We start from the raw sequence: 23,741 nt of genomic DNA, 5'->3' as shown, positions 1-23,741 counted from the left end.
TAATACTTAAGTATTTTTAAAAGCAAGTACTTTAGCACTTTGACTGGACAACTTTCACTTGTATCGGAGTAACATTTAACCAGTGGGATCTGTACTTTGACTTTAATGAAGTTGGGTACTTTGTCCACCTCTGATGTGAGCCGATAGCTGACAAGGCGTGTAGCACAGAGTCGACTATAAGCCATGGACGATGAGATTGAGTGCCAATAACTGTTTTATTATATCCACATATGCTGGATTTTGAGAAACAGCATTTTTATTTTTTGCAAATTCGATAAATAATAACTTTATACAGAACAGCCAACAAAATCATTTCCACTTAGGCGGGCGACTTAAAGGTGGGGTATGAGATTTTTTTTCAGGAGTATTTTTTGCCATATTGCTTGAAAAGCTCCTCACACCCATGTTGCAAGCAGTACAATAGAAGGTTTGACCCAAAAACGAAATATTTTAATCCAGTCTACAGTGTAAAATAAAGGAAAAACGCCATCCAATCATATCGAGGTACCACCTCAAAATGATTGGATACTGACACGTCAATCAGACTGAAGCCCGCGAGCAGCCCGGCCCTTCTGTGTGTGTGAGAGAGCGAGCAGCCCCTCCCCCAACCCGCGCGCTGAGCAGGGAGAGACAGAAATGCACAGAAAAAGGTCCCTCCAAATAACGGGGATTTACACGAAAACGGAAGGAGATGGTCACAAAATTCTTTCACAGTAAGCGCCACAAGGCTCCCCTGAACACACTGATGCAATTTTTTTGTCTGTAGTGTAAAAAATGAGGTCACTAGAGCGAGTTAAAAACGAGTGACTTTTCTGCCAAGTTTATAATGGAAGTCTATGGAGCTGCATGCCTGTCCTCTCCTTACTTTCAGGCTTCTCATTCAAAAACTGCAAGTCCTATCGTGTAGGCAGACACATTGTGTGAATCAGGACAAGTGTGGCTACTACTTTTGAGAAAATTGTGTGTGGAGTGAAAATTGGGGCTGAAAACACAGTTTAAATGAGAAAGTTTGAGCTATTTTTCCAAGCTCTCTACACTCTAACTTAACGAGACGCGGGGTGGGAGCATGGCGAGGGCGGGCTTGTTTCTTTTCAAAATATGGCTTGCGGGAACCATTATTCCAAAATCTCATACCCCACCTTTAAAAACCTATCGATGGCTGCACAAATTGACTTTAGTGTGTGTGGGTTTGGTTTTTTGTAGAAAGTGCCGTCTTGCCGTCATGCCGAGGTAGAGAATAGCTTTAGACATTTATTTAATTCTTCTTTGGACATTTCAGTTCTGTAATTTTTCAAACTTCTTTGAGCTTTTTGTACCAGTCTAAAAAAAAAAAATTCAACAAATTTTAATACCGAATGTAAGCAAACTGCCAAAATGACAGTCGCAATTTGTGAAAAATGCTATAATCATTCTTGAAAAAAAATTTTTTTTTTTAAAAAAATACGTTCTTTTCATCAAATACTTTCATATTTTGTCGCTTTGTATTTTTTTTTTTGGGGGGGGGGGGGGGTTGTTTTCGAGTAGTTTTTATTTTGTCCTCTGTTGGTCCAGCAACACGCTCCACCATTTTTAAAAAAAAAAAGTTTTTTTTATTTTTCTCTACTCGTGGTATATGAGCTGATAGACTAGTAGTAGAGTAGCCAATCGGAGAGTGCGATTGCTCATATCCAGTGAATGTGGAGAGAATAACATCAGATATGATTCTTAATAATCTCTTAATATCTAATGCCATCTTTTCAGATGATCATAGGATATTAGGGATGTAATAATCTATTAGTGTGTCCTGCTATCATCTGGTATTGATGGGTTTTATTTTTATTTTTTTTTGGTCAATGCAATAGGGACCATGTACAAAAACACCATTACCCAAGTGTTTTCACCAGACGGAGACACTGAGTTTTTCAAAATTTTAGCAAGCGTACTTCAAGGCGACACCCTTGCCCCATACCTTTTTGTTCTAGCGTCAGATTATGTAATGCGGTTAGCCGTGACAGACCTCACTGTGGGTTTCCTGTCAGAAAAAGAAGCCATACTAGGCATCCAGCTGTTAACGTCACAGACACAGACTTTGCAGATGGCCTTGCTGTATTATCAAACACGACAGAAGCTGCACAAGTACTACTTCACAGAGTAGAGGAAGCTGCAAAACTGATTGGCTTGCATCTTAATGGGGGGGGGAGGCCGAATATATTCTTTTTAACCAACAACGCATCATTCATAGTGAATATGAATTGAAGAGAGTAACTGACTTCAAATATTTAGGCTCATGGGTAGACGGTAGTGAGAAAGATGCATCATCAAGAATCATAAAGGGATGGGTGGCAATGCATAAACGGGCGTGGTTTGGAATTCCAAGTTAAAGAGGGACCTAAAGAGCAGATGTTTTGGAACTACAGTTGAAAGGGTGCCGTTGTACAACTCGGAATCCTGGACATTTAAGGCTACATCCACACGGCAACGGATTCAGGTGAATCTGATAAAATTGTTTATCGTTTCGGCCTGGCGTCCACACGGCACCGGCGTTTTGGGTGCCCCAAGACGAAATCTTTTGAGAACGGGTTCCAGAGTGGAAAAATCTGGCAACAGCGCCGTTGCGAAGTCGTCTGGATGAGTAGAACGGATTTGTTTATGATGACGTCACAACCACATGACTGTCAGTGCTTCACGCCGGGTAGAAGTGTAACGAACTCGATGCGAGTTGTCAACAAATCCTATAACTTGGTTCATGAAACGCGCTTATAAAATATTTTCACTGCTTTCCAAAAACAAAAACAATCCCGCCAGCAAAAATAGGAAAAAAAAAAAAAGGAGCGATCTCACCTCTTCAGATGTTGGTTTAAGTCTGACAATACATTCCTCAAAAAGGGCGTAGAAGAACAAAGTAATCCATCAACGTGTAGCATTCAATTTATTCCGGACCATTAAACAATTCTGGAGGATATCAGAATGTTGGCGTACCAGCTTCCATCTACCCCCATTCATTTCTCTTTCCGCGTCTTTCGTTTTACGCTACTGATTAATAATCAAAACTTTGTGGCTGATGCTACAGAAGAATGGGTTTATACGCATGCGTCTTCTACTTCTATTGTTCTGGTGTCTCCGATGGGACCGTCTTACAGCGCATGTAGAGGTGTGGCATGTGTATTGCATCGTTTTCAGCAAGCGTTGCGTTGCCATATGTACCTGATATTTTACTGATCCGTTGCCCATGTGGACGCGATATTTTAAAAAAAAAAAAAATCTCGTTGCCGTTGTCGTGTGGATGTAGCCTAACTCGGAGACTTGAACAGCGTCTGAATGGCGGTTATATGCGCATGTTGGAACTGTATTAAATGTTATTTGGAGAGACCATGTAACAAATAACCATCGCGTGGAAAAAGGAGTGTAGGAAAGCCTGCTATAACACATTGAACAACTAGAGAGAGAGAGATAACGATCTTAGCTCCTGGTAGCGATGGAAGACGGGGACAATTAGGAAAGAATAGTCAGGATTGTTCGAGCAGGTAGCTTAATAAAGTAGTATTAGAGCGGCGGCTACAATTATCGACACCTTAATGATCTTTTGGCAGTTGAAAAAAAAAAAGTAGAAAAGACTTAAAATATGTAAATTGTGCATGAATAATTACTCCAACTTTCACTGGAAGAAAAAAAAAAGAGTTGATTCGTGATTACTTAGCGTATCAGATCACATGACACCGTTCCAGAAGCATTGACACCTTTGTCCACAGTTATCGACACCGTTTCACAATTCTCGACATCCAGATGATCATTTATAAAAAAAAAAAAAAAAGATAAATTATCGGTATGTGGTATTAAGTTAACAAAACATTATTTTTTTATTTAAAATTTGTTTTATTTTATATAGACTTGTATTTAGTACAAAATCTCTTTTATATAAATATATCCGTGTCGGTGTTTACATAAATGAGGAAGTAATTCGAATGTTTGTAAACAAATGAACTGATCATGTTTAACCTGTCAGAAAATCTTTTTGTTCCACTTTCTAAGTGTTTTCATAGGTCACGTTTTGTTAATCATTCGTTGTTGTTTGTATTCATTTCTAGTTTCGTTGTTTACCAATAAACGTCAACAGGCAATTGACATTGAAACCGCATGAGAATCCAGGTCAAAGGTCACATCTCATTCCTCAAACCCAAATATAAAATGTCTACTGATATTGTAATATGCAGTAGATATTTACGACAAACTGCACAAAAAAAAATTTAAATGGAATTTTAAAAAACCTGAATATTTCAAGCATGTAATTTTTTTATGTGTTAGGAATTTAATTCTGCTCCAGTTCTATTTTTTGCAGTCAGATTCCAAACACTATATAAACATTCCATTCTGTTATGGATCAGAAAAAAAAATTTATTATAAATCGCAGCACTTTATTTATTTATTTATTTATTTATTTAAGTACTTCATCTACTTCAACAATGTTACACAAAGATCGATCCATAACAGTTTTAAACGTCACTTAATTGCACAGGGTGTCGATAATGGTGGACACCGGTGAAAGGGATCACTATTATCAACACGCGCGTTGAGTTATAGCAGCGTTTCTCAACCTTTTTTCAGTCACGGCACCCTTCAGAAATATGCAAATTCTCAAGGCACCCCCATATAAAATATACACGGTCACGCTGACCATACGCTGACCCCGGCAGTGACCTTGTGACTAGGGATGTTAACCGATGACCGTTTGACCGATGGTTGACCGAATCAACGTCAACCGGTTAATTTTTTTTTGGTTGTCGGTTAAAAAAAAAAAATCAATCGTTTTGAAGCTGCCGATTTTGGAGCGGAGAACCTGGAATTCTGTGTTGTAAATGCTTGGGGCATGACGTGCGGTGTAAGGACGACAGCTGACAAATCAGAAACACCCATTCAGTCATGTCCCGCCCTCCCGCCCCAGTTGAAGACAGCTGCCACTCGGCGAAAGAAAAGTGTAGACACAGGCTTTTTAGCTTACAAATTACTATTCTGCTTTTTTTTTTTTAATTATTATTAGAAGGCACATGGAGTTTAGTCCTGCCTTGGCCAGTGCATTCTGAAAGTATGTTTCGGTCTGTAGCCAACAATGCATGTTATTGCAGATCAGATCTCTCCACACAAACTAAAGGCGCAGATGCCGACTTTTTCACGGCTGAATCGTGCAGATCCGATTTTTTTTTTTGGGGGGGCGTTGGAGTGTCTGAATAATTTCATCAGGGTAAATTCTGTATTAAAATTACTAAATAAGCAAATGCCGTTACAGTCCATGAAAAACAGGACGTATGAGAAGAAAACAGTAAATCAGAAAGCTGCGCACGTTTTCATGGAAGCTACGCAAATGTGCGCAGCCTTCTGATTTACTGTTTTCTTCTCATACTTCGTATGTTTCATGGACTGTAATGGCATTATTTAGTAATTTTAATACAGAATTTACTCTGATGAAATTATTCAGACACTCCAACGCCCCCCCAAAAAAAAAAATCGGATCTGCACGATTCGGCCGTGAAAAAGGTGGCATCCGCCAAAAGGCGCGCCGTTTGCATCCCTGTTTAAACTCCTAGGTTAACCGGCTAATGAGGCTCGGTGGTCGGTCAAGATTTTTTTTTTTTTAGTTTTCGCCATCCCTAGTTGTGACATGGGAAAGGGGGCCGTGAGACAAATTTTGATGATGCATGAGGCGGCGATGATCTGCATTGGTGTAACTATCGTTTTTTGGAATTTTAATTCATTTTATTTATTTCAGTGTTAGAATATATCATTTTTTGACGGCACCCCTAACAAAGCCAGACGGCACCCCGGTTGAGAGAGGCTGAGTTACAGTATGGCGACTGTCGAATGAAAGAGTAAGAAACAAAGTAGGTTTCGACGAAGAGATCATAAAATATCGGTGAATTTGATCAGTAAAAACACGTCCATGATCTTTCCACCGTGCTTACCTGCGATGATAACGTCCGGGTTTTCCAAAAAATTGCTGATCGTGCTAAAAAAAAAATTCCATCTCAGGTAATGAGCTGTGTCATCAGACGACAAGATCAAAGGGTGAGGGGGCGGGATCTTCCGGTTGATTGATTAACCAATAATAACTGTTGGAACTGAAATTCACCTTTGGTAAATTTTTTTTTTATTATTATTTTTATTGGTAAATCTGAAAAGGTGTCAATAATGATGGACTGCTGATAATTGTAGCCGCCGCTCTAGTAGCTACCTGGTATTGGATTTGACTTTTTTAAAATCCCACTGTTCAGTAGAACTGATCTGATCACGAAATGATTTCATGATGAAACGCAAAGTCGACTCGCTATGGCTTCCTGCTTACTACCGAGACAGTCTGTGATCAGTGTCTGTGAGCTCTTAGCGCTCCTCTCGGAGTATGCATGGTGCGTCCTTGATGGTAATTACATTTAAGGCAGTTTAAGATGTTTTCTGTAATCTTTGTCCAGCTTGTGTAATATTTGTAGGTGTTTTCACAGCTGCACTTTTTAGTCTGATTAAATCCGTGCAGACACACTTTCACGTTCCTTCCTCTGGTTGAGGGTGGGATGTGATAACGCCATTCTTTCCAGTTTTTTGTGCTTGTCATGCCAGTCCATTCCCTGATGATCGTAACCCATAATATTCTGGGCCGGCCTTGACCTCGCCTGCTGTTTATCTGGCCTTCCAGTTGAGTATGATGGAGGCTGTCCTGTCTAACTATAGGGGTGTTCACACGGCAACTTTTACTCCGGTGTAGCACCAGGGCTGCCCCGGTAAAGTTATACCAGTGTAGCCCCTGAAAGCTGCTTAAACCGGCGCAAAGCTATCCCTGCTCGGGAGGTGGTTTAAGAAATTTACTCCGGAGTAAATGCTAGTTTGCGGGGCAGCACCGATATAAAATGGGGCGTCTGAACGCTACAGGTGTAGACTCGCTACGTGTGAGGAGAGTTGATTACATACGGGCATTGCATAATTTTGCATCCTGGTATTTTGCGCTTCCAAAATGGCGAATATCAACAACAACAGAACTGCGTGTCTTCCAGTGTTGCCAGATTGGGCGGTTTTAAGTGCATTTTGGCAGATTTGAACATATTTTGGGCTGGAAACCGTCAGCAGTATCTGGCAACACTGGTGTCTTCATCCACATTGTTTTCCTGGCGCTTGGTGATGCCATGACAACTGGGAAAAGGAAGTACATTTTCACGCATGCGCATATTTCATTTCCGCATTATTGCTATCGTATAACACGGTCGCAAAAACTGCCGTGTGAACGCAAGTGGCGCTGCACCGGTGCTAACACGCTTCTCTCTAGTAAGCAGGTTTGTGACGTGTGAACGCTCTACAAAATTTACACCGGTGTAAGATATATCGCAACAAAATACATCGGCGCAGCATCGATGCAAATATGTGCCGTGTGAACACCCCTTATATGACCAAAGTACTAGAGTTTTTCTATGTTTCATCGCTAACTACGGGGTGATACTCGGTAAGACCCCGATCTCTTCCGAGGTGACTGGCTACTACTCGCCAGACACACTTTGATCAGACCAAAACAACCACACCAAGACCCTTTAGAGGAGCTGGTCTTGGTCTGGTCCCAAACTGACTCTGGAGCAGTTAATTTGTGTTGGGAATGTGATCTGACCTCAAGCTGACCCAACTACTAGGTGTACTCCACAGGTTTGAGCTAAACCGCTCCTCGAGCCAGGTCGAGTTTCACTTGGACGAGCAGCGAAGCAGCATGTCTTCTTTGCAAAGCGTGAAGCAGTATGGACTTTTCAGTGCTTTTCCACGAAGTGCATTCAGCGTTCTGCTGGTAAAGGTTTGCCTGGTGTGTTACCCAGATAATTACCACGGATATGAGCAAATGCCTGTTAAAGTGCATAGCGGTTTTTCCTCTCACAGAAATATGCACTAGTCCAGAGAACACAGGACCTTCTTCCAGTAGGTACGTTCTTGCTTTCTCCGTAGACCCATCTGGACCAGTAAGCGACGCGAACGTTCTTACGTGGTTTGTCATGAGGCATTTTGGTTCACTTGGATTTTTCTCTGTGTGAAAAGAAACTAGCCTGGCAAGCCAGACTAAATGTGAATATTTAGTCTGGCCTCGCTCGTAGACATTTCCGAAGGGTGGGGGTGGAACAACCCGCTGTCTTTCAAACTGTCTCTGTGCGTATAGGCCAACGCTCTGACCAATCAGCGCAACAGTGACTGTGACGTAGTCAGAGCGACAGAAAGCAGTGGGGCAGGCCTTGAAATAAATAATTTTTCAAAATGCGTATTAATTAATAAACAGGTTCTAGATATTAAGAAGTTTGGAGATAATGACCACAAGTTTGGAGTCTGTACCACATACACATTTTTTTCAAGTGTTTTTCAAGGGTTTGCTTAAACTGTTTTTGAGAGTTTTTATTTAGTGGTGTTTGGTGAAATAATTTCCCTTAAATTTAAAATAACGGGAAAATAAGAAACAATCAAAAAGTAATGTTTCAAAGCTGTTTATTAATTCTTCGTACTGCACAAACTAGCCCCATCCTTTTGGCTACGAGCGGAGCCAGCTGGTAGATCAGACTTTTGCCATAGCCGGTCGGCAAAACGGCGAAAACGTCCTTCTTGAAAAGGAATGAGCGGAGAGCCTCTTCCTGCTCATGTTTCAACGAAAACTCCAAGTCTAATTCTTCTAAAACTGATTCCAAAGCAGAGTCAAACGAGCGCTGTTCACTAGCCCGTAGCCATCTTTCCTGCTGTGCTTTCTCCAGCGTCGCGCAGCTTTGTCATCACTCCTGCAAAAGCCCGTCCAAAGAATCCAAACAAAAACCTTGCGTTGTGATTGGCGGGCACGATTTGATGCCCAGGGTGTTTTTGTTTATATGGTGCGAGGCTAGACCCACTCGCAGGCAAAAATACTTTTGGCCGCTAGGCGGGTGGGTCTAGTTTACTAGACTAAAAAGAAACAGAATCGAGGGGAAATTTTACATCAACTGATTCGGACCACAGACAGACAACCATTCACCCCGGCTTTTGCCCGTAGTCAGCTGGGATAGGCTCCAGCTTGCCTGCGACCCTGTAGAACAGGATAAAGCAGCTACAGATAATGAGAATAATAATGAGATGATTCAGACCAGAACAAACTAACTGTAGGTGTGAAAACGCACTTTAAAGCCCCAGAAGTCCTACTGGGCTAAATACGAATATTTGAGTATTGGGGACCAGACTGAATCTGGCATGTTTTAAAGGAGAACTGAAGTCATTTTTAAACTTGCTTTATTTCTTAATTAACGTGTTATTCAATTACGTTTTCAGTTTTAGTAACCTTATATCGTGACTCGTATTGGCAACTAACTGCAATTAAATATTATACTTATCGGCTTATTTGGTTTTTAGCCATGTTGAATTTAGTTCGTTTGGTCCACGGCAGGCATCGCTTATCCGCACGATCTTCACAAGACTTCGAAACGTGAAGCGTCAGCCAGGTGTCAGTGCCGCCATTTTGAAAACTGTTTTCCAAACGAAGTATTGCACTAAAATAAATTTAAATGACGATTCCTGCCTACTTTTTTCAAACTTTCCTGATTACGAACACAACTTCCGGCTTGATTACGTCAGCATTCGAAAGAGGGCGCACGCATCTTTTGACAACGTTGGCAGATGTCGGTCACTTGGATTTCCGCTGTACGTTTTACTTCCGTCCTACGATGTCTCGCACAGGTCTCAGCGAATCTCCTTTACGGCCGTTGCTTTGACATACGGACTGATATATATTACATAGCATACAGTTGAACTCAAAATTATTAGCCCCCCTTAAATTTTGGAACATTTTCCCAAATATCCTCCAAATGTTTAAAGCATTGATAAAAATTGATGTACACAAACAATCACCAGTACTATTCAGATGTTTGTGGTGCATTTTGGAATATGAAATTAGTTTTAGGCTGTCTTTATATGAAATATGGTAAAAATGAGTTGGTCAAAAATATTAGCCCCCATGTGGATTCTTGCTTTTAAAACACAGTTAATTAACCAATCAGCTTTTAAACAAAACCTGTGCAATCAGTTGGCTTCCTAGCAACACCTGTAGTCAATTGGCTCCATTCAACAGTTTAAAAGGACTCCAAGGAACAGGGCATTTGAATGAATGAGGAGGATTACTATTTGTCACAATGCCGAAGACTAAAGAAATAAGTCTTGAACTCCGACAAAAGATTGTGGAGGCTCATGACAAGGGCCAAGGCTACACTGCCATTTCGAAGAGGTTTACAGTCTCCAGAACTGCAGTTCGGTGCATCATTGCCAAGTACAAGGAGACAAATTCGGTCAAGAACAAACCTGGTCGTGGACGCAAATGTAAGATCTCAAGAACTCTGGAAAGAAAAATTGTCAGAGATGTCCGTAAAGAGCCCCGTACATCTGCAAAGGAAATTGTTGCTGACCTGGCCTCTTCTGGAGTTTGTGTGTCAAGGCACACTGTTGTGAGGGCTCTTCATCGGAATGGGCTTTGGGGCTATCGTCCCAGAAGAACCCCCTTACTAAAACATCGTCACATCAAAGCCCGACTAAAGTTTGCCCGTGAGTACTTGAAGAAGAAAGATGAGTTTTGGAAGTCTGTGCTTTGGTCAGATGAGACGAAATTGGAGCTGTTTGGGCATATGGACATTGCCTATGTATGGCGAAGAAAGGGAGAGGCCTTCAACCCTGTGAACACAGTTCCCACAGTTAAACATGGTGGTGGCAGCATCATGCTGTGGGGCTGTTTTGCAGCCTCAGGTACAGGCAGTCTGGTTCGGGTGCATGGCACCATGAAAAAGGAAGATTACCTAAAAATACTGAAGGAAAACATGCAGAAGTCTGCTCTCACTTTGCGCTTAGGTCGTCGTTGGGTCTTCCAGCAAGATAACGACCCAAAGCATACATCTAAAATAGTCCAGCAATACTTCAAGGATACCAAGACCAACGTCATACAGTGGCCTGCACAGAGCCCAGATCTCAATCCAATAGAAAACCTGTGGCAAGTGCTGAAAAAGAACGTCCATGCACGAAAACCATCCAATTTGGGCCAGTTGGAACAGTTTGCAATGGAGGAATGGGCCAAAATTCCTCAGGAGACCTGTGCCAACCTAGTGAAAAACTATTCCAAGAGGTTGTTGTCAGTTGTGGGTCAAAAAGGGTACACAATTGACTACTAATGGTCAGGGGGCTAATAATTTTGAACATCTCACTTTTGCTGTTTTTGGTTGAAACTCAGTGTGATAATAAGATATCGTAATGAAACTTGTTGGACAATGTCTTCATAGTGCATTTATTTCAAGAATAAAAACATTTGTTGTCAATGGTCATTTTCATGGAGAAATCAAGAATTATGTTCAATTCCACAAGGGGGGCTAATAATTTTGAGTTCAACTGTATTTCAAACACTCATAACCTGCTATAGCAGCGACAAAATAGCGATCAAAAATGCTTTCCGATATTTAATAAAATGAGAGAGAATTTTGACAATAAAAAATTTGCCTTCAGTTCTCTTTTAAATGTCATGGTAATATCTGACAGCCAGAAGGTTCTATTTTTTTTTTTTTATCCCCCCCGTCAAGAAAAAATTTTTGTTGTACTACGATTCACTGTTCTCTGTAGGTGGTCACGGTGAGTTTAGTGGAATTACAGAATAGTGTGTTGTAGAAATGGACTGGTGATTTATTCTTCCATACTGGCATTAAATGGAAACATGGTGTAAAGTACCATGCAGTGTTAAAGCGAGGCGGCCTTCGATTTCATAAAAGCAATGAAATTTAGTTTCCTCTGCAATGTGGTCATTGTGATATGTTTATTTCTGTAATATTGCGCAAAATATCAGGCCATTCTGTGGCTGGGAAGTTATTTAATTTGAGCGGATTCCCAAGCAAATAGCGTGCATGAAATCGCTCGCTTCACGCAGTCAAGCAGACCGAGGAAGTCCGTGTGCGCCTGGGCAGGTTTTTATTGACTGTGCACTGCCAGTTCTATCATTCTGTTGCTAAACGAACAGCTGATCGCACAGTTTAGTCCTGCGTTTCTTTTCCTCCACAACATAACGTCTTTTCTTCTCGCTTTCCGTTACTGTAATGTCTTTCACGTTTCATTCGCACGCTTACAGCCTCCTTTTTATTTATTTATTTTTTTAACCTCGCCCAGGATGGACTCCACCAGGGGGCGAGGTATTTGTTTTCGTTGGGGTTTCTTTGTTAGCAACGTTACAGGGAAACAGCTGGACCAGTCTTCATGAAACTTTCAGGATAGACGGGCATTGGTCTCAAATAGAACCGCCAACATTTTAGGGTCATCTGGTCAAGGTCACCAAAAAGGTCAAAGTCATTTTTTTCATGATATCTTCCTTCATATTCATCATATTTACTTCAAACCAATTCCAAAATGTTCATCTTTCAATTCTGCTTCCATCGATATTCTCCATGATGGGGTATCTCTTAGTTTTCTTTCAAACTTTCATTTGTTTGTTTGTGTGTCTGTTAACAATTGAGCGTCTAGACGGTTGCACCAATTGACTTCATATTTTTCAGGGTAGGTGGGCAATGGTCCGTAGATTATATGATTTAAATTTTGGGGGTAATCGGGTCAAGGTTAAGGTCAACTTTCGGTCAAATAACATTTTCCATTATAACTCAAAAACAGTTGCCAATAGACAGATGTTTACTATTATGAGCATATCGGAACTCCCATATGGCCTTTTGTTTGGCACTGTGATCTTTGACCTTGAGTGACCTTGAAAGGTCAAACTCAGTCACGGATTTTCAGAGGGCTGGAACTTGAAAACGGTTGATGGTAGACAGATATGTACCATTATCAACTTGTAGGAAGTACCATATGGGCTTTAGTTTGGCACCATGACCTTTGACCTTGAATGACTTTGAAATGTCAAACTCAAGGTCATGGATTTTCATAGGACTATAACCTGACAGCTGATGATTGAGAAATATTACTATTATCAACACATGGATATAAAATGAGTGCTGCTGGGCGAGGTTTGTGTTGTCTGGCAACACTTGTTCTCTCCGGTTTCAAATTAGACTACGTTCAGACTGCACCCTGAAACGACCCATATCCGATTTTTTTTGCCCATATGCGACCTGTATCCGATTTGTTATTGACAATCTGAACGACACAGATCTGATTTTTTCACATGCGACCCAGGCCGCTTGGATATGTGGTCCTAATTCCGATGCATATCCGATATTTTCACATGCGACTGCAGTCTGACCGGATAGGTCGCATTCATGCGACCTACACGTCATCAACAAGAGACAAACGTCACTATTCTGCGTTGGCTAATCCCGCCTCTTTGGTGGAAAACAACAACATTTGTACAGTTTTCAGAATTTAAATAGACTTTTATAGAATTGATCAAGCTAATGGTGGATTTGGTAGGGACCTGGATGTTGATCTGTTAGCCTGATTAAATAATACAGTTTCTATAACTGATTTATAACTTAAACCATCCTGTATTACAAGATTATAAGATTGTTCTGGAAATTTCCAGTAATTTGATACCTTCGGTCTCATTAGTCTGCTGCCCACATTCATCAGATTATTGTGTGAGTTCTGCCGCCGCCGCCACAAAAACCACATCGCCAGGTCTCGCCTCATCTCCATGCTTTACTTGCAAACTTGAAGAGTGCGCCTTTTTTTGTTTACGTATTACGTAGATGTGCTTATTACGTGTCAATTTGCGCATGCGGGACACTTTTGGGTCGTTTTCCGTTCATATTGGAGATCGCATACAAGTCAAATATAATTGGTAATGTGAACGGCCTAACAAAAAATCGGATTTCACAACAAATCGGATATGGGTCGTTTCAGGTTGCAGTCTGAACGTAGTGTTAGTAACCTGTAATGCCTTGCACAAACAGGGAAAGCCCACTACTTGATGCATGACATAGTATCTTGAATTTGGGTCATGGTGAAGCAGGAAAAAATAGCGGAGAATTTAGGGTCAAATGGCTCTAAATTCATTAATTGTTCTATTGGGGGGTAAATAAAATTGGAAATCTGTGATTCGAATTCAGTAGCTTTCGGTCCACTACACAAAAATAACTGGGGGGATTCTTTTTGACAAGCACTTGAAAAATCTGAAAGGCAGTCTAACTTTAAAGAAATCTTTCTTCTTAGACATTTAATTCATAAAGTATTCCTTATTAGAAACGTGCATTTATCTAAACTTGTTTGGTTTTATGTTGTTTGGCACTTGATGCTGCTACATTTTGATATTACTCAGGTGAGTTTGATCCACGTCTTCAGTAAAGCATGAACCATCTTCCACCTCTCTCTCTCTCTCTCTCTCTCTCTCTCTCTCTCTCTCTCTCTCTCTTTGTCTCTCCAGAACCGAGAACTACAGATTATGCGCAAGCTGGACCACTGTAACATTGTTAGGCTACGCTACTTCTTCTATTCCAGTGGAGAGAAGGTATGTCCACTTTCTGAAAACACCGCATGAAGTTCTGCTGCTAACTGCTCTGTCTCACAGCTGGAAAGAGTCTGCGGTTTTATCCCACAGCTCCATGGCTGAACGAAGATTAATTTGGACGTTTTTAATTTTAAAATGCAGCGAAAGGGGACCTATTATGAAAGTCACTTTCTCAGTGCTCGTGCACACACGTTTGGGTATCTGGAGCCACAAATTCTGAAATAAGAGTTTTATTTTTTTCGTGGTCCAAATCCTACGCTCTGATTGGCTGGCGAGCGGGTCCGTATCCTACAGTACGGACCCCAGTTACGGACCTCTGGCGACTCGAGCGTTCACAACAACAACAAACATAGCAGCATTTTTTGTCAACATTTATCTTTTTTTTTTTCTATAAGATTTATTTATAAGATTATCAAAAATCTTATACATTTTTGCCAGCATTTCTCAGGAGAATAGCATTAATTTTACATCATGGATAGATAGCGATAACGACAGTGTTCACAGCGAAAGCGAGTTTTACTACCCTGAGGAAGAAGAAGTAAAAGAAAACATTTCAGAAGAAAGCTAAAAACCTCTAACTTGCTAAAACCGAGCAAAAACATGGCTGAATCCTGAATGACTCCTATTTGTATAAATAGGGAACTACATAGGCGGCAAAATGTAGTTTTTTTCCTGCCATGGAAGTGCACTTGTATACCGAGGAGGAAGCAATTTGCATTACAGCCGTGAATGAGGATTCAAAATGGCGGCTTGGCTCGGTTTTCCCTTTCGGGCGCTCTCGTTTTCTGTTAGAATTTGGTAAAGAAAAAAATAAATATATTATTTACCAGCTTAAGGTCGGTCCGTATGGTGAAATACCGTCACCTCGGCCCAGAGGGCCTCGCTCAGTACCTTCAAGACCTCGGTCACGGTATTTCACGATACGGACCTCCCAGCTGGGAAATAACATATATTTCTTTTGGGCTGCATATTTCAGAAAACGTGTTTTTCAACAAGACGTTCAGATTTGGCGCCACTTTCGAGATCACAATTATGCCGCCACCTCATCTGTCTGTCTCCGCTCACGGCGTGAGACCTGCCTTTGTGAATGAATGAATGAATGAATGAATGAATGAATGTTCGTGAGGAAAGCGAGACCCAATTGGCTGGCAGAAGATGGGGGTGCGGTGAGCAGTGGCTCATTTATCATTTAAAGGAACAGGCACTCAGATCAGCTGTTTTGAATAAGACTGGGTGAGAATGGAGCTGTGGTGTTTTAACCTTGCGGTATTTTGACCAAAACATGTCCCAGACATTTCGTTAAGACCGCAAGGAACTGTCTCAACTTGCGGAAAAGGGTTATGTCGCCTTTTAATGTTTCTCTTCATTTGCTTCCATGGTTATAATTGCACATGATGTACTGTTTCCTGTATAGTTGGAGGTGAGAGATGATGCCTTTCCTTTTGTAACGCAACATTATCTATTAGCATCGATTAACAAGCCGCAGTTCATCCAGGGCTGATTTTGACTTTTGGATCTCTTTTTTTTTTTTTTTTTTTTTTTTTTTTTTTCTCGCCTCCTTCTATCTATCTATCTGTCCATCTGTCATAGAAAGATGAAGTTTATTTGAATCTGGTGCTGGATTATGTACCAGAGACCGTGTATAGAGTTGCACGCCATTTCAACAAGGCCAAGAGCACCATACCAGTCATCTACGTCAAAGTAAGTCCCACCATGGTCTTGGACTTCAATAAAGTGCATCACGATTTTATTTTATTTCTTTATTTAAACAAATGTGTCTGCTTTTACAGTATGTGCACGCTGAGCGCGCATTCATTTTCAGTGGTGAATCTCAGAAAATGCTTCAGGGATTGCAAGAATCTGACTCGCAGTGCTTTTTAAAAAAAAAAAAAATTGAGCTGCTTTGTGTGATGATTTTTTTGGGGGGCGGGGGCTGTGTAGATATTTCCCTATGGCATACTGCCCTCCCAAGGATCCCAATCCCGTCATGCTCGATTTATAGTAGTATCCAGCATCTATGTAATGAATGACTCCAGTCACCATGATTATAAAGATAAAAATAAATGAAATGTCATCTGGCAGAAGGGTTTCCCACACTCTGTGCTCTTGGTGAGTTTATAATAGGAAGTATCAGCTGAACCTGCATAGTAAAAGATTAAAATAACATGTCTGGTGTTTAACTTTCCCACTTTGGTAGCTAGGTAACACAAATAAAATGAAAATCTATCCATTAATGATTAAAAGCTCTGCTTGTAAACGTGGACATAGCGTGACAGGCAGGCCGTGTGTACATTAAGTGATGAGTACGTACCACCAAGCAGTTAGAAAGCCATGAAAAACACACTCTCTCTCTCTCTCTCTCTCTCTCTCTCTCTCTCTCTCTCTCTTTCTTTCAGGTGTATATGTATCAGTTATTCCGCAGTTTGGCGTATATCCATTCCCAAGGCGTCTGCCACAGAGATATCAAACCACAAAATCTTCTAGTGGACCCTGATACTGCTGTTCTCAAGCTGTGTGATTTTGGCAGGTGCGTACATGTTTGTGTTTTTTATTTTCTAGCTCGACATGACTGCATTTGAAAGGTTGCTACATACTAAGCATTTCTGTGACATGAATACTGGTTCTGGGTGTCATGATGTCGGCGTGTGACTCCTCTCTGTCTCTCTCTCTCTCGTCTTTTTGCAGTGCGAAGCAGTTAGTTCGTGGCGAGCCAAACGTTTCATACATCTGCTCACGGTATTACCGTGCCCCGGAGCTCATCTTCGGAGCCACAGATTACACCTCCAACATTGATATCTGGTCAGCCGGCTGCGTATTGGCCGAGTTGCTGCTGGGCCAGCCCATTTTCCCCGGTGATAGCGGGGTTGACCAGCTAGTTGAAATCATTAAGGTGAGAACGAACGAAGACCTGTACACGATGCATTCGGGGATTAAGGGATTCTTCTCGATCTGCACTTTTGTCATGGGTCAATGTGAACCCCTGTCGTGATACAAAATTATCCTCTTTTGTAACTGCAGGTTTTGGGCACGCCGACACGAGAACAGATCCGGGAAATGAATCCCAACTACACAGAGTTCAAATTCCCTCAGATCAAAGCGCACCCCTGGACTAAGGTACCGACTTGGCACTACAGCGTCAAAGCCTTGGACAGTGTGTATTTTGAGGAACGGCACAATACGATTGCTGTTTTGAATACAAACCGTCCGTAGCCGACTCGAATATCTGTTCAAGGATGTCCCTGCAGGTTGTGCAGTGGTAACTACTGATGCAATAAAAGCCTTACTACAATCTCGTCTTCCTGTCTAAGGTGCTTTAATCTTCTTTTCGTCTCCCTTGATGCGCTCGGGCTTTTTCCATTTCCATCAATGAGTGGAGCTTTCCTTAGTAAAACTGGAACGTAATAACCATAGGGCCTTCCGGAGCTCCAAACATGATGAGCCGATCAAGCAAAAATAATACATTTTTAACCATCACTTCCTCTGTGATGCTCGCTTCTCTCCAGTGGTGGCATAGACCTATCCGGTGAAAGAGTTTTGTACTTCGAATACTCGAAATTGCGTTGACGAATGATGTCGTGCCTTGAATATGCCAAATGGGCTGTTTCCATTTTACATCTTTGGCTAGCTGGCTGTAACTCATTAACGTGAAAATAGGAAAGCGTTTAGCACTAACCAGGTCGTCTGATATTAAACTGATGTGAAAGCTTATTTTAGTGAGTAAAAACCCTGTGTCCGAAATCAATCACTACTCACTATATAGTGAGCACGCCATTTTGTAGTGCTGTCCGAATGTACACTACCGTTCAAAAGTTTGGGGTCACTTTGAAATGTCCTTATTTTTGAAAGAAAAGCACTGTTCTTTTCAATGAAGATCACTTTAAACTAATCAGAAATCCACTCTATACATTGCTAATGTGCTAAATGACTATTCTAGCTGCAAATGTCTGGTTTTTGGTGCAATATCTCCATAGGTGGGGTTTACATTAGACCGTATCAGCGGATCATCAGATTAACGTTTTTAAAACGATTAACATGCACACAGCAACGCCAATACACGATTCGCCTGCACACAGCAACGCCAATACACGGATACGCTCGGCTCCGCAGGCATCCTGCGCTCCAAATCACTCCGCCCTGAACAGCGAGTGCCCTCTGGAGGGTGCGCACTCCGGCCCTGCGCAGCTCACAGAGCGCGCGAGTGAAGCGCACGAGCAGTGATTCGGGACTGAGCCGCTGTGCGTGTGATCTCAGTGCATATCGGGTATGCGCGTCACTTACCACTTGCAAGTGGAAGGATGGCAAGCCTAAAGACAATCATAACTACACAATGGGCAGTATTTGCATCAGTATTTGCAGTATTTTCATACTTTTATACTCTTTAATGAAAGGTGATGCAAGGTGGAAGTCCGCGCCGTTTTTCAGCAGTCGCGTCACATGACCAACGCCAGCGAATCAGGAAGGTGGATGTCACGGTGACGTTGTCCAATGACGACGCCAGCTAGAGCTCAGCACAGCGTATCTGCGTATTCCCAATGTTTACACAGCACCGGACCAGACACGATCTGGACTGAATACGTGGACGCTGGCGGATTCCCATTTCCCGGCGTTTTAATGTAAACGGACAGTGCATCCGCGAAGAAAACGAGACAGACACGGTCTAATGTAAACTTGGCCATAGGTGTATAGAGGCCCATTTCCAGCAACTCTCACTCCAGTGTTCTAATGATACAATGTGTTTGCTCATTGCCTCAGAAGGCTAATGGATGATTAGAAAACCCTTGTACAATCATGTTAGCACAGCTGAAAACAGTTGAGCTCTTTAGAGAAGCTATAAAACTGACCTTCCTTTGAGGCAAGGCAAGTTTATTTATATAGCACATTTCATACACAGTGGCAGTTCAATGTGCTTTACAGAAGTAAAAGCAAAACAGTAAACAATAGAAAATAAAATTACATAAAATAAATGGGGAAGAAAAATAATAAGAATTAAACAATGGTAGAAATAAAATAATAAAATGAAGTAAGTTCAGTAAAAGAAAAAAAACAGCAGAATAAAAGTTAAGTAAAATTTAAAACATGCAGAGACTGTAAAAGTTAAGAGTTTAAAACATGTAGAGATGACAATATTAATAATTTAGCAGAAAGCATCTGAAAACAGCTTGGTGTTTAGTCTAGATTTGAAGCTGCCAACAGCAGGAGCATTTTTGATGTCCTCTGGCAGTTGGTTCCATAGCTGTACTGCATAGAAGCTAAAAGCTGCTTCACCACACTTTGTTTTAACAACTGGTTTTACCAGTAAATTTTTCTGCTGCGATCTGGTAGATCTGATTGGGTTAGGCCGCTGCAACATATCAGAGAGGTAATTGGGCCCTGTACCATTTAGAGATTTGTACACCAGCAGCAATACTTTAAAGTCAATTCTGTAGTTTACTGGAAGCCAGTGAAGGGACCTTAGAATTGGAGTAATGTGCTCTGTTCTTTTTGTTCGTGTGAGAACCCTAGCCGCTGCATTTTGAACCAGCTGAAGTCGTTTGATGGTCTTTTTTGGCAGGCCTGTGAAAAGGCCATTGCAGTAATCAACCCTACTAGAGATGAAGGCATGCATAAGTTTTTCCAGATCATTTTTTGACACAAGTCCTCTTAGTTTGGAAATGTTTTTTAGGTGATAAAATGCCGTTTTAGTGATTGCTTTCATGTGACTGTCAAAGTTTAGCTCGCTGTCAATGAAAACACCAAGATTTTTAACCATATCTTTTGTTTTAATCCCCTTTGTGTCAAGAATAGTGGTAATCCTGAGTCTTTCATCTTTTTTCCCAAATAGAATTACTTCTGTTTTATCTGTGTTTAGCTGAAGAAAATTTTCTGACATCCAGTTGTTGATTTGGTCGATACACTGGTAGAGACATCCAAGGGGGGCATAATCATTAGGTGATAGAGCAAAATAAATTTGGGTATCATCTGCACAGCAGATTGAGTTTCTGGAGCATCACATTTGTGGGGTCGATTAAATGCTCAAAATGGCCAGAAAAATGTCTCGACTATATTTTCTATTCGTTTTACAACTTATGGTGGTCAATAAAAGTGTGACTTTTCATGGAAAACACAAAATTGTCTGGGTGACCCCAAACTTTTGAACGGTAGTGTATAGTGAGCCTTAGTACACGCTATATAGTGCACTCAAAGTATCCCACAATGCACCATGAAAAGGAGTGATGGTCACGAACCAAGCAATATATCCCATCATGCATTGCGGTCGCACTGAAAGAAAAAAAAAAAGTGTGTTGGGGTGAACGAACGGAGGAAGAAACGCGTCATAAACGGACATTCAAGTCCAATTCAAAATGGTAAGAGAATAGAAAATAAGTTAAAATAGAATAAGACACAAAGTACAAGAATAAAAGTTCCAGTGCAGAGCGAGGAGTTAATCAAAAGCCTCAGATTTGATTTAATAAAAAGCAGCGGCAAAGAAGGAAGTATTCAGCCTTGATTTTAAAAGAACTGAAAGATGCAGCAGACACAAAGTACTTTGTATTGATTAATGTGGGAAATGCGCTCAGTATAATATGGATTTATCACAATAAATACATGCATGGATTTATTTTGAAAACCCACCAGCCGATTGATCTGGCACGTTTTAATTGTGCAACAGTAATTACGTAAATACCAGAGTAGTGTCCGAAAGCGTTTTTTCGTTTAACCAATGAGCTCACTATATAGTGAGTAGTGAACAAGTGAGTGATTTCGGACACGGGAAAAGACTTCTTCTGTTTTGTTGAAATATAGACGGATTTGTTGTTTTCTTTAGAAGAGTTTGTTGGATAGCAGGTTGCTGTTCTGGCTGAATACTAGTGCATCTCGGAATATCGTGAAAAAGTTCAAAATTTTTTTCCCAAGTCCACTGAGCAGCAATCCACTTCGTTCTCTTCTCTTCTGACGTTCAGAGACGCCTCTGACATTAGGGGTGTTCACACGGCACATATTTGCGTCGATGCTGCACCGATGTATTTTGTTGCGATATATCTTAGACCGGTGTAAATTTTGTGGAGCGTTCACACGTCACAAACCTGCTTACTAGAGAGAAGCGTGTTAGCACCGGTGCAGCCCCACTTGCGTTCACACGGCAGTTTTTTCCGACCGTGCTATACGATAGTAATAATGCGGAAATGAAATATGCGCATGCGTGAAAATGTATTTCCTTTTCCCGGTTGTCATGGCATCACCAAGCGCCGGGAAAACAACGTGGATGAAGACACCAGTGTTGCCAGATACTGCTGACGTTTTCCAGCACAAAATATGTTCAAATCCGCCAAAATGCACTTAAAACCGCCCAATCTGGCAACACTGGAAGACACGCAGTTCTGTTGTTGTTGATATTCGCCATTTTGGAAGCGCAAAATACCAGGACGCAAATTATACAATGCCCGTACGTAATCAACTCTCCTCACGCGTAGCGAGTCTACCCCTGTAGCGTTCAGACGTCCCATTTTATATCGGTGCTGCCCCGCAAACTAGCATTTACTCTGGAGTAAATTTCTTAAACCACCTCCCGAGCAGGGTTAGATTTGCAGCTTTCAGGGGCTACACCGGTATAACTTTGTACCGTGTGAACGCTCTACCGGGGCAGCCCCGGTGCTACACCGGAGTAAAAGTTGCCGTGTGAACACCCCTATTGTCTCTGGTGCAGGAGTGGCTTGATGTGAGGAATGTAACAGTTGTAGCCCCTTTCCTGAAGGTGGCGGCTCTGGATTCACTGACCCCAGCCTCAGTCCACTCCTTGTGAAGCTCTCCCAAGTTTTTGAATCGACTTTTCTTGACAGTCCTCTCAAGACTGCAGTCATCCCTGTTGCTTGTGCACCTTTTCCAGCCAGCCTTTTCAGCAGTGACCACCTGTGGCTTACCCTCCTTGTGCAGGGTGTCAGTGACCGTATTCTGGACAACTCTCAAGTCGGCAGTCTTCCCCGTGATTGTGGTTTGTAGACCGAAAGATGGTGTTTTATACTGTTTGAGTAAAACTCGAAATCTTCAAAATAATTTAATGAGCTATAAGCCATAATCATCAAAATTAAAACAAAAAAAGCCTTGAAGTATTTCACTTTGCGTGTAATGAATATAGAATATATGAAAGTTTACCTTTTTGAATTCAATTACCAAAAAAAAAACAACTGTCTTGATATTTTGAGATGCAGTAGTACTTGTATGGAAGTTTATTTTCCAACATATCTTCCTTTCCTGCAGCTATGATGCATGTTGTGCAAGGTTCTGTATAATTTTCACCTTCAAAGTCTTTTTTTTTTTTCTTTTTTTTTTAAACTTTTCCACACTGGATCCAAATTTAGTTATCAGGCTTCACGATCAATACAATTTACATAAATGCAAAGCTAATGCTAGTAGTATCGTAGTGATTTTTATAGGATTGTTTGCATGTGGTGAGGATTTCCGCTGATTGAGACCCATGTCATGGTGAGTACTGTATTGGCAGGACGCTAAAAAAAAAATGGAGATAACTGCGAAGTTCTGAGTGGCTAAACACTGCACGAAAGAATACGTGATTCCTTTATGTCTGAATAAATGCCTGTCGCTGTACAAGAGGCACAAAGTGTGCAAACACTGTTTGGGTGAGGTCAGTGGTGCTATTGTACGACTGGCAGTCTATTACAATGTATTTGGTGGGAAAAGGAAACAAAAGACTTGCTTCCTTCCTTGGTTTTGCGCGTGATGCATTTCAGAGTGGTGCTTTCAGCCATAATAATGAAGCTATGCGTATGTAATAGCTGGACTGTCCCAAGCTCTCACGCAAACAAAGATGATTTCAGCGTTTCCACTTTAAGGATTTAATTTAGCCGTGTTTGAAAACGACGGTCCTGCAGTCGCTGTTTAAGATTAAATGGTTTGAAAGGAAGTCTCGAAAATGAGCCGATAACTGCCTGCAAACGCAGTGACGTGGCTTTAAAATCCTGCTGCTGCCTTCTCCCCCTTACTGTGTTCAGGTGTTTAAACCCAGGACGCCTCCGGAGGCCATCTCTCTGTGTTCCCGTCTGCTGGAATACACACCCGTGACGCGTCTCTCTCCGCTAGAGGCCTGTGCCCACGCATTCTTCGATGAGCTGCGCCAACCCAACGCTCGCTTGCCCAGCGGCCGAGAGCTGCCTTTGCTCTTCAACTTCAGCCCTGTGGGTCAGTGAAACACACACACACATTTAACGCACACTAGAGTTTATAGGTTTCCTTTTGGCCGAGTTCAGTTTTCATAAACGATGGTAAATGAGTAATAATACCATAAACACAAGCTGGAACTTTGCTCAGAACACTTTCTATCTCTGAACCG

General features: G+C 41.5%; 1 protein-coding gene across 2 annotated transcripts in view; it reads left to right on the top strand.

Annotated features, from left to right (window-relative positions):
- Positions 1 to 23,741, top strand: part of gsk3ab (glycogen synthase kinase 3 alpha b) — a 103,980-nt gene that overhangs the window by 58,932 nt on the left and 21,307 nt on the right. For both annotated transcript variants that reach the window (XM_060921533.1, XM_060921532.1), the window contains exons 3-8: positions 14,333 to 14,416; positions 16,007 to 16,117; positions 16,813 to 16,943; positions 17,102 to 17,306; positions 17,435 to 17,530; positions 23,404 to 23,590. In XM_060921533.1, the coding sequence (XP_060777516.1) occupies positions 14,333 to 14,416; positions 16,007 to 16,117; positions 16,813 to 16,943; positions 17,102 to 17,306; positions 17,435 to 17,530; positions 23,404 to 23,590 (814 nt within the window). The remainder of the gene's footprint in view (positions 1 to 14,332; positions 14,417 to 16,006; positions 16,118 to 16,812; positions 16,944 to 17,101; positions 17,307 to 17,434; positions 17,531 to 23,403; positions 23,591 to 23,741) is intronic.

The sequence above is a fragment of the Neoarius graeffei genome, chromosome 5 (genome assembly GCF_027579695.1).
Source record: "Neoarius graeffei isolate fNeoGra1 chromosome 5, fNeoGra1.pri, whole genome shotgun sequence".
NCBI lineage: Eukaryota > Metazoa > Chordata > Actinopteri > Siluriformes > Ariidae > Neoarius > Neoarius graeffei.
The sequence above is the reverse complement of the archived record's forward strand: the minus strand, read 5'-3'. Positions and strand labels throughout refer to the sequence as shown.